Genomic DNA, 11,488 nt, shown 5'->3' on the forward strand with positions numbered 1-11,488 from the left:
TGACATTCAAAACATAAACAAACTAAAGCTGTAACGTTACACTAGCTTTACACCACCTCTCAAGGAGGTGTACAAAACGTGTAAATTACGTCATTAAAGTGTACTACACTTTCAAGAAGAACAGCGTGTAATGACGTAACTCAACGTCACTTTCGGCAAGAAAAACGTTAAAGTGTACACTTTACACTAAAGTGTATAAAGTGTATGCAAGAAAAACAGACCTATAGTTGTATGCTGTAAATTGTAAGAAATTGACCAATCACAATCGATTATTCTTGTGTAATTTGTCTGTGATTGGTCAATTTCTTACGATTTATAGCTTAAGACTGTATTGTGGAACAGGCCATAGAGAGTTATCCGGAAATGACATTCAGCGCCAAAACACCGGAAGAGGATAGTGAGAGAGAGCAGTAAAACAGTCCCCACTTTTTCCTTGTCTTAACTTTCAGTCGTCTCGTAGAGATCAGTTCGAGTTGTTGGAATTTCATATTAAGTGAGGTGAGACAAGATAAGCTAGTGCTAACCACAGGTAAGCACGGTAAGCATGTCGCACTTGAGGTGCATAGTTTTGAAATTGTAATGGGTTTAGGTTAGGTAAATTTTAGGATTACAAATCGCCCTTTTCGTTGGGTCGGTATGAAAATGGCGAATTGAGCATCTAATGTTATTCGCCCATATGCTAACGTCTATTAAAGTTGATGTAATTCGTTGTATTTATGTTGGTTGATCCAAAAATTAAGACTAAGACATTAATGTGAAGTGTTTTTTTTTACGTCATCATTAATACAATGCCACGTACGGGTAACATTCAGAATGCAAAACGAATCAATAATTTTTCATGGCGTCATTTCTGTGATGGAAATAATTTTATTGTCGCGGTCGCGGTCAATAAACCAAAATGGCGGAAAAAACTAAATGAGAGTATGAGAATATTGATGCTGTGGAAAATTTGAGAACAAAGTTTTAACTTGGATGTATTTTATTGCAAATTTTGCGATATTAAGTTACAATATAAAAAAGTAATAAAATTGAAAAGCAAGTTATATAGTATATAAATGACAGTTTTTATCTTCACAAATAATAAATAAATTAGATATATTTGTGTATTTCATTGGTTAGGCATGATAATTGTATCTACTAGATGTTTTTCAGAAAAATTATTGTGTTGTAACTGTTATATTGTTATCTATCAACTAATATTCTTTTTATCAATATATAGATATATATTTTTTTCTGTTAATTATAGTGTAACATGTCTCGCTATCGTGAATGGGATCTCTCTTGCAAAGTTTATGTTGGCAACTTAGGGAGTAGTGCCAGCAAACATGAAATTGAGAGTGCATTTAGTAAGTATGGTCCTCTAAGAAATGTATGGGTTGCAAGAAATCCCCCAGGTTTCGCATTTGTGGAGTTTGAAGATCCAAGAGATGCTGAAGATGCTGTACGAGGATTAGATGGAACGTAAGTTGAAGAATTATTAATTCTTTATATTTTGAAAACCAAAATCTTAAAAACCATTTTTTGAGAAAAGAAAATATATAAATATCATGTTTTATGTCTTTTTAGACGATGCTGTGGTACTCGAGTACGAGTAGAGATGTCTTCAGGAAGAAGTCGTCGAGGTGGAGGAGGTCGCAGACCAGGTCCTAGATATTCCAGGTAAGAGAGTCCTCGCGATTGTGTTTCATAAACGATCACAAATTTCAGTGGGGGGAAAAAAAACCGTTAGAGCTACACGCAACAAAGATGGCTAAACCTTGTCAACGTAGGTATTTATGAGATAGAGAAGAGCCTTTCTCTTGTCTTAAGAGTAAAAAGGTGCTCTTATCAGAAAGAAACAATGCACGGTTTTTTCAGTGAACACTTTCGTGTACATCACCGCGAGATTCGATATTTTTCCTTCCATATTCCATTTTTATGTAAGAGAGTTATATATCTCATCTCTTTCATTTTTGTGTTATTGTGTTTCTGGCTAATCCTCCTCGTTCATAAGTTCACATTTGGGAATATTGAGTTGTTAAGTTGTGCTGCACAATGCCTTTTGTAATAATTGACACATTTCTAGATCTAGATGTTAAATTTATGCATGAGTATGGTGGAAGGTTAAGCGCGAGGATTAGCCAGATCGCGGCTAAATCCATACTGCATGATTGAATCGCGCGATCAGGGAATTTTGAATGTATTATTCTAGTTTTAATATACTTTCTCTATAAGACAGAAGATTGCAAGAGACAAGTTTAACGTGAAACTTACGGGTTTTTTTATAATTAAAAATATTCAGTGGATATTAAAAAATTTTACTTCTGAATAGTAATACTGAATATATTATTGCGATAACATTAACTTGCAAATGAAATTTGTTATAGATTGTGTTATGAATAATACACTATATTTATTTTTCTATGTTTATGAAGAGTTTCTTGCAGTCTTATCTTAACACACCTGACAAGAAGTCAGACATTTTATATCACATCACTCATTTTTTAGTGCCTATTTTCTTCTATATGTCTTTCATTAAAATGCCTTTATCCATATGCTTTAGCAAACAATCGGATTTACGTACGATATATCGGTTTTTTTTTTTTTTTGACAAATTTGTAGGTCCAAGTCGCGCAGTCCTCGTAGGAAATCTGTGGGTCATTACCCAAGGTAAGACTTTCCTATTCCTCTTAGTTTCCCGTCCTCACTATTTACAGAAATCCATTTTTGTTTCATTTTTCTCTTTCTCCTTCCCCTTGCTGCTGAAATTGTGACTGCAATTTTCAGGTACTACTAAGCAATTGAAAATCAATATGTGACGCATGGCGATCGTCTACGAACACTTGGCAGATATACATTAGTTTTTTTTTTAATTGTTTATAGATCCTGGTCGAGAAGCCCACGGAGGTCGCCGATTAGCCGCTATTCCAGGTAATTTTCTTACGCTGTTCGATTAACTTCGTATATTTCGATTCGCGAAAGTTTTCAGAACCTACAGCCCTGACTAAACAAGATGACAGTTAGTAAGTATACGTATTCTGCGAGTTTGCATTCGTTATACATGTAAACACACATACACACATACACATACATATATACTATATTTGTATTGCACGTATTTTTGTTGATATATGACGGGATATATGGTTGTTGTGTAACTACTAGAGTCAGTGTGAAAACATCTGCAGATGGAGAACCATGACAGAAACCAATTAACTGTTAAAACTTTGTGTTCAATTAAAACAAATTTATATATTTCTTTTAATTGGTTTCATGATTCATTGTCCTTCATGCAAGGGATTTGTGACTAGAAACTTAAGAGATGTCTTAGAACATAATTTATCATATATTGACAAAGTATGGGCATTCGAGCGGCGATAAATAATCTTTCATCTTTCAAAAATTGATACGGAAAAAAATAAAAGTTATGATGGTGAACAAGAACGAGGAGGAATTACAATTAATGAGAGTAACAGTGGTAAAGAAAAAGATTTAAAATTTTAAGAATGTGTTTAGCGCATGTTTTTGATTTGTTTTTCATGTAAAGTAGACTTATGTAAAATTAAGTATATAATATGTTTGAGTATATAATAAAATTATATATATTTTATTTAGCATCGTTATGACGTGATGACAGTTGAAACAATATGAAATTTATCATTCGATATAAATGGCATTAAGAAAGCTCAGATTCTTATTAGCAATAATAAAAAGATCAGTATCTCTTTAAAATTAAAATAGTTGAATCAATTTCTTTTTTCTAGACATTTTCTAATCAATATCAATATAACATAGAAATGTAAATGGCTTATACTCAGTTTAATTGAACTAAATAATAAATTATTCGCGCGCTTTTTTGTCATTTATCTTCGCACATACGTACACCGTAATGTGAATATAAGCTACAATTCTAATTTTAATCAATGATTAATTAATATTATTTTACTAAGTTATAAGGTTGCACTCTTGATAAAGAAAATCGATATGTGCTTGGTTTGTCGCGATGAGAATGTAATATCTCCCGAAGCAATATACATTCATCACATATAGCTCCAAGTCAATTAGCACGAGGCACGGAGAGGTCCTCTCTTCTTTTTTTTTGTATGCATTTGAGTGGGCAGTCTAGGATGAAGAAAAATACAGAAATCGATCGGTAAAAACGGCGAAAAGCGAGTTAAATTGTTGTCTCTTTGATTTGAAAAGTCTTTTCTGAAATAAAAAAAAAACTAACAAGAAAAAATACGCGATATAGTGGCCAAGAGTACAATAACGTTGATTATTATATTGCTAAAACTGACGTTTACAGATTCAACCTGTGTCAACTCCTAGTTCTGCTCGTCTTCCCGCCACTACTACTGCTACTACTTCTACTACTACTACTACTACTACAGCCACCGTGAAAAAACGTATATATATGTATACATGTACATGTATATGTATATATATACGAAAAAAGCAAATCGTCAATCTCGCAATCGTCGTCGATCGAAAAAAATATGCCTGCCTGCCCACTAACTTCCCAACCACCATCAGTCACCACCGAATTTATAGGAAGTCGTCCGTACGTCGGTCACTCCACTTCACACCATGCCACGCTACGTCGCTCGTCGATGATGCGTTGTGCGTTGTGGTGTTGCAACGCACACACAGCACACAACCGGCGCAACAACGAAAAACAACAGTTTGCGTGCGCAGTCATCGTTGCCGGAGTATCGCCAGAATGCCACCTTCAAAAACAAAAAACGAAACAAAAAAAACGAAAGAAACCAAAAAAAACAGTTGTCTTTTTCGTTGCAGTCCCTCCGTCTGTCGTCGTTGCACCGCAAAAAAACTATCTTGAACAAAAAATAATATTTAAAAAAATATCGTATCGTCGGTACTACGAGATTATCCCCTTCGATCACCACTTCTACTTTTCCACCACTACCACTACCACCACTACCACCACTACCACCACCACTACCACCAACCACCACCAATCAATCAGTCGACAGGGTGATCCACCTTCTTCGACTCGTCGTCTCAGCTTTAGCCCGGGGAACCCACTTCGGCAACGAGTTATCTGCCAAAAAAAAAACCACTACTCACAACCGGCCACCGCCATCGTGAGTGAATTAAACGCGATGCCAAAATATGTGTTATGTAATTCCGTCCACGGCGCGTCTCCGACCGTCTTCTCCGACTGTTCGTCGTTTTGAGACCGACGTATCTACTCTGCTCTACCGCGCTACTGCTACTACTAGTACTACTGCTACTGCCACTTCTACTACTACTACCACTACTGCTACTGCTACTCGTCAACCATCACTTAGAGACGTGTGTTTATCTACGACCACGACGACTGAGCTCGCGAGAGTTGCCGCCGAGAAATCTTCTCGACCTTCGACTCCTTCCAGCGCAAAAAAAAAGCGATCACCACCTACTACACACCATCCCACCACCACCCACCAACTACCACCACCACTACATGTTCACATTGTCTGGTATTTCACAGATTTTTCAAAGATTTTTTCTCTTTTTCTATCTCTTTCTAGTTGTTTAATTTCTATGTGTTCTTTATTGTTTCTTTTTTTTATTGTAACGGTTTTGAGTGAGGAGTTCTGTTAGATTCAATAAAAACTTATTTGATCTTAACTTAACAAATCAAATTATTAACTGTTTTCAATCAAATTTTTAAAATCAAATTCAATAACTGATCGAATCGCAGAACTCTTGACTGACATAATTATATATCAAAAAAATTATAACATTTACTGATAAAGGATTTAATAGTTTTCAATACTAAAGTTAATCCGCAACTTTCTTTGGTTTCGCATTCGATTGATGAACCGTCATTTTGTATTAATTCATTATTAATCATATCTAACTATATAGTTTTATATATCATCCCTTTAGGAAAAAAATAGGAATTAGATGATCCTAATTCTCTTTGTGCAGTTGCCTGCAATGATTGTTCGTATCTGTGTTTTATTCCGTTGCTTCATCCCGTTTTGAATAAAATTTAATATTGGAACTTGTCAAACTTTTGTCTATTCTCAATAATAAATAAGCTATAGTCGCGGAGTTAAAAATTAATTATTTAGAAAACTGAAAGGAATAATTTATAAATTTATTAATTATAAATTGTTAACAATTAATATATAGTTCTTTTTCATCAATTTAATCATTTAAGTATTACATAATACTTGATTTAAAAAAAAAAAACAGTAAGGAATATACAATAATTATATTGTGCAATTAATAGTATCCTGAATAAATTTATACATATGTTTAATAATTTTATTAACATTGTTATTGTAATATTTTAAATAACATCCATTAGTTAATATAATTATCTATTTTGCACTTATGACAATTTTCGAGACGGGATAGAGAAACGTGTGTTAATAATTTTGTTTGCTATCTGGTAATAAAATAGTACTAAACTGTCGTAATCTTTTAGATCCAGATCACGCAGTCCCCGTAGAAGATCATTGACCCGGAGCCGCAGCCGAGACCGCCGTTCACGTTCGGATTCCCGTGACAGACGGTATTAATCTAATAACACCGTTAATTAAAACAATGAGAGAAAGGAAAAATAAAGCAGAAGGACTTCGAGCAATAAATTAAAAGCAAACCAGTTAAAGATAAAAAGAGAGAGTACACTCGACCAAGTAACGCTTCTCCAAGTGGAAAGTGGTTTATTTTGTATAAAATTTGATCGTAAGATTGTTGATATGTACAAAAACTTAAAAATAAAAAATACAAAAGTATTACATGACATGTTCAATCTAAATTCATCGCGGAGCAAACAGCGTCCTCTCTCGCAAAAAAGTGACAAAAAAAGGAAGTACTTTGTTTTTCTAAGCTTTGTATTCTTTATCTAATTGCAGTTAGATGCTAAGAGTTGAAGAGAAAGAGAGATCGAAAAAACGGTTCGACTTTGTATGCCGGATGGAAGACAAAGAGAAAAAAGTGTGGCAACAGAGTGCGAGAGACAATTTTGTATGTAAATAATAAAAATCGTTTGTTAACACCACACACATGCACATATAAACACATAAACACACATACCGGATGTTTGCAGTATGAATAATAGACAGGGTGATTCTTCATAAAAAAAAATCAGATATATAATACATAAAATAACACATAATATAATATAATTTAAAAATTATGATAAAAAATCTAAAATCTCTCTAATTTTCTTATGAAGATTAACTCTATTCGCTAAAATTACATACTGCAAAACCACCTTATATGTGTAATACATCTTATATGGTCAGCAACGACATTCGTAACATGATACTTGCAATTGTAATAACCACTGATAGAACTGCGAGATAAAGCAAGATAAAAGACATTTTAATGAATTTTTCAAATTATAACATATTGTGAGTGGTTTTAGTATTTAAGCCTTCTGATGTTTCATTAGTATAGGCAAAACAAATACATATACATTGCAACGCAGACAAATTATACTTCTGCATATCGGTGGTCATTATATTAATCTATATATGCAAATAATTTAATTAATAATTTGTCTGAAATCATATATGGTACTTATAGATTGAAAACTAAGAACAACATTAATGCTTTTTATCTGTAAGTAATAAGTGTTAGATTATTATTCTGGATGACTTATTATGCCTAAGGAATGGAGAAATACATGTGAGCTAATATCGGATTGAAGACACGAAAAGGTAATAAAAGTGGTGTTAGCATAATACAATGTCGTCCGTTTATGGCTACTTTTGCTTGATGTATTTTGTATTCTGTTTAGAACTTAAGGCAAATAAAATGGATCTTGTAATGACAGAATACTTTTGAAATAATTTTTCTCAACATATTGCAAGATAATTGTGTAGATATTCATCTTTAGTTCTTCGCTTCAGATTCACTAAGTTACGGACTGTTGCTCAAGTTAGTCTTACTCAATTTTGTAGAATTTGTGTCACTCCAATCTCTTCTTAATTAATTAATGTAAGCTGTATTACCTAAAGCTAGGGCACATAGTCTAACGCCTTGCTGACAAACGTGGTAATCTCTGATAGGTAATGCTAACGTCTCGTCAAGTATCTCTAAGATCTTTAGGTAAGCTTTCAGAGCCTGTTCATTTTGGCCCTCCTCAAGATTTGTAGACGCAACTTTGAAGAGCGCGTCCGTGTCCTGCAAAGCTTTCAAACCTTTTAGAATATTTGTACTTTTGCCACATTTTGCACATCCGATCATGAACTCGTTCGTATCACTTCTGACCAATAACACGTTGCCGCAGGACGGTCCTGTTTCACATTTAAATCTGGAAAAATAAAATATAATACAAATAACATATGCTTGTAAGATTAATTTAAAATATATTTTTATCATTTGTATTAGATTTTACAACTTGAGAGAAAAATAAAAACTTATCAAATTTTATTAATTTCTTCAGATTATTTATAACGTTACCTGAGTATTGTTGGATCTAACTCTTCAAGAAGCGGCCAATGTCCTGAACACGCTTCGCAATTGCAATCAAACCAATATTGCACCCTCAATTTACGTTTTCGTTCATTCTCAGGTGTAATTGTGAAAATAGGACCGTAATTTTCGGAGATATCTTCACCCGCGCTAATCGTGCGAACAGCTCGAACGACCATAGTGGTGCCGATAAAATATCTATTATTCAATAAAATATAAAAATTATGCGCTATAAAGAGTTTACTAATACAAAGTTTTAATTAAATATTTACCTTACTACACTAGGATTGCACGAGTGATTCAGCATCGCTACCGTAGGATAAACTCCACCGCCTATAAACACACTTTTAGCTTTGGCGAGTGTTGTTTCTCCTCTTGGTCTTATTAATTCTGAGATCTGAGACAAAAAAACTTCAATTATTCGATTCATTATAAATTGAATTGACTATCAGAAATCTACGTTTTATAAAGTAATAGTATAACGCTCGTATTGTAAATACAAATTAAAATATAGAGATCAAATTCGAGCCAAATAAAGTTTTTAACGGAAAAGAAAGTACAATATTTTAACTAACATAAAGACTCGCAAAATATTTTGACTCTAACTGGAATCTTCTTCAGTTGCAAAATACAATAATTAAAAAGATAATAATTAGTATAATATAGAAGTCAAATATAGATAGATGTCAAAAAACAAAGAGCAGTCGCAGTGTAAAATAAGTTAAAAGTGGCGGTTGATGGTCATTCATATAAAAAAGCGTGTTAAATCCGGAACATAATTAGTTTACGTTTTATATTAAATTGCAACATTTGCACGTACTTCATGTGAATTAAATTGTAGTAACTGCAAATTATGTAACAGCAACTCAGCAATGAATAATTCCTCATTGGACAATTTGCTCTCTACTGAATCGATAGTTTTCACATTATCCGGTATGTAGTGTCCGATTTTTAACAGTCTTAATAACCAAGCCGCCATGTAAGCTCTATGAAAAATATCTTCGGCCAATCTCTTGTCTTCGTGAGTAACTGCACACAAAATATATTTCTCAAAGTTACTGTTATATACAAATGAAAAATCAATTATATATAGGCTATTGTTTGCAATTACACACAATATTTCTAAATTATTCACCTAAATTGTTAAAAGCCATGTAATCGTCTCCTCGATACGGATTTTCCGCAGAGATCTTTGATACATTTCCGGGATTCTTGAGCCGTTCCTTTAGCTTCATGACTTCCTCGAAAGATTTCTGCGTGATCGCTCTTAAGGCTAAGAAGCACGTCACCGAAGCTCCTGAATGCCACAGTGCTTGCAGCAGCTTGCACTCACGCTGATGTACCTCGGCGTTTGCATCTCTGCAACGACAACTGCAGTACGCGATGCAACTACAGCTGCAAGCTGATGGTATCGGAACAAATATTCTTGCAAAGCACAAGTTGCAATGCGTGAGTCTGAAAATTAATTCATATAGAGTATGATTTTTTTGAAATTATTATTCTCTCTGCATATACGAAGTATTCCAAAATTTGCGGAAAAAACTATTATGGCGGTACCTACGACCCGAGCGCGGATTTTATTACCTACCAGTTAAACTATATATATTTGAGCGATGATTTACCTGTACTCTGCCAAGAGAAACGCGCAGTGTGGCCGTTCTATGATCAAAATTTCTCCAGGTGTAATTTTTCTGGTCGCAACAGCGTGTCTACCTATGGTTCCTCCATCATCTTTGATCTCTACCGCCTTGCTGCAGGCAGGATACAAAGGATTCCTCTTTTTTTCAGGAATAAATTTATCGCGATTGTCCTCGGATTTAAACTTTTGTTTGCAATTTCTACGCGGAGAATTTTCCAGCGTAGCTTTGTTTAGCTGTTTGCCTTTCTCCATCACGGCAAGCATCATCCTGATGTCCGCTTCAATCTTCTGCTTGCGTTCCAACGATATCCTAGCGTTGTCTAAAGCCTGAAGAGCACTTCTAAACGCTTCCACCGCCTCGTCATGTCTTTTCATACCTAATAAACATCTTGCTCGCCGTTCCTCAAGTTTGTAAAATAAATCTTTTGGGTAACCAAGTCGCGAAGCCTCCTTGATGTCCTTCAACGCACATTCGTGACGCTCCAGATGATATAGCGTGGCCGAACGATTTGCTAAGATTACACTTAATTCTAAACAATTAGACCTGCACTCAGAATCAGTTCAGATAATTGTGCGTTAAAAATTGTACGTACGCTAATGCGTGCAATTTTAAAACAAATTAAAATATTAAAAAGTTTTTAACAAATTAAAATATTTAAAAAATTACGTGTTTTAACATTGCAGAGTTCTATTTTATTATGTATTCTTTCTAAGTACGTGTATTAAAAACTTGTGTGTGTTAAATTATTTAAAATAATTTGATGAAACGTAAATGAATATTTACCTGTCGACGGTGCTAAAAGGACCGCACTTGAATACGTCTCTAGAGCTTTTGTGAATTCGTTGCGACCAAAAGCTTTGTTTCCGACTTCTTTTAATCGAATAGCACCATCGCGATCTTTAATCATAGGTTTTTCTACATTCACCGATAGCTGATAAGCTTCGGGATAACTTAGAATGAAAGCCACCATCGCGGCATTAGATTCAAGAGCGGCGAATTTCTTGAAGTCCTGCTGACGAATTGCTTTTCGCAATGCTAGTAAATTCGAGCGGAAGAATCCGCCGATTTCCAGGTCCGACTCAGTTTTTGACATTTTTAATTTAAGTGTGTACTTTATTACATAAATGCTTAATAGAACAACTGAGAATGGATATTAATTTGATTTGTTGAAATTGAAGAACACACATCAACTGGCACATTGCTAGTCTATGTCTCGAAGGGTACTGACTTCTTGGCTTTGGCGAGAACTATGTGCGCCTATTTTGGTGCGCTCTATTTTAAAGTCATTGGCTTTAATACGAGAGTATTATTCATTCGACATCACGCAGACAAAATAGAGACAAGTAGATAAGGAAATGTATAAAAAGAATAAACAGGAAGAGTTTGCGGAAATGAAAACTTTTGCATGCGGACAGCAATTTTGATGACAA

General features: G+C 34.3%; 2 protein-coding genes across 5 annotated transcripts; one reads left to right on the top strand and one right to left on the bottom strand.

Moving 5' to 3' along the window:
- The first annotated feature begins 12 nt into the window (after positions 1-12).
- LOC109860394 (RNA-binding protein 1-like) lies at positions 13-7,779 on the top strand. 4 transcript variants are annotated; one of them, XM_020439449.1, is made up of 5 exons: positions 13-243; positions 320-538; positions 1,247-1,461; positions 1,567-1,659; positions 4,286-4,756. In XM_020439449.1, exons 3-5 carry the CDS (start codon positions 1,253-1,255, stop codon positions 4,377-4,379), a joined length of 396 nt encoding a protein of 131 aa, XP_020295038.1. In that variant the 5' UTR covers positions 13-243; positions 320-538; positions 1,247-1,252; the 3' UTR covers positions 4,380-4,756. The 4 variants fall into 4 exon arrangements, with proteins under 4 accessions (XP_020295038.1, XP_020295036.1, XP_020295039.1 ...); XM_020439447.1 differs by having other exon boundaries at positions 320-529; XM_020439450.1 differs by having other exon boundaries at positions 320-498.
- Positions 7,552-11,436, bottom strand: LOC109860392 (SET and MYND domain-containing protein 4-like). The gene is made up of 7 exons (XM_020439443.1): positions 10,842-11,436; positions 10,041-10,587; positions 9,554-9,873; positions 9,239-9,447; positions 8,691-8,815; positions 8,407-8,616; positions 7,552-8,257 (listed from the first exon to the last, which is right to left on the bottom strand). The coding sequence occupies exons 1-7, from the start codon at positions 11,149-11,151 to the stop codon at positions 7,933-7,935; spliced, it is 2,046 nt and encodes a 681-aa protein (XP_020295032.1). The 5' UTR covers positions 11,152-11,436; the 3' UTR covers positions 7,552-7,932.
- Positions 11,437-11,488: the final 52 nt, after the last annotated feature.

The sequence above is a fragment of the Pseudomyrmex gracilis genome, unplaced genomic scaffold (assembly GCF_002006095.1).
Source record: "Pseudomyrmex gracilis isolate BER0280 unplaced genomic scaffold, ASM200609v1 scaffold_374, whole genome shotgun sequence".
Taxonomy (NCBI): Eukaryota; Metazoa; Arthropoda; class Insecta; order Hymenoptera; family Formicidae; genus Pseudomyrmex; species Pseudomyrmex gracilis.

Coding starts and splice junctions, on each gene's coding strand:
- LOC109860394 (XM_020439449.1), top strand. CDS start 1,253: ATGTCTCGCTATCGTGAATGGGATCTCTCTTGCAAAGTTTATGTTGGC. Junction 1,462..1,566: donor GTACGAGGATTAGATGGAAC/GTAAGTTGAAGA, acceptor ATGTCTTTTTAG/ACGATGCTGTGGTACTCGAG. Junction 1,660..4,285: donor CCAGGTCCTAGATATTCCAG/GTAAGAGAGTCC, acceptor TGACGTTTACAG/ATTCAACCTGTGTCAACTCC.
- LOC109860392 (XM_020439443.1), bottom strand. CDS start 11,151: ATGTCAAAAACTGAGTCGGACCTGGAAATCGGCGGATTCTTCCGCTCG. Junction 9,874..10,040: donor TTTCTCTTGGCAGAGTACAG/GTAAATCATCGC, acceptor ATTAATTTTCAG/ACTCACGCATTGCAACTTGT. Junction 9,448..9,553: donor CATGGCTTTTAACAATTTAG/GTGAATAATTTA, acceptor TTTTGTGTGCAG/TTACTCACGAAGACAAGAGA.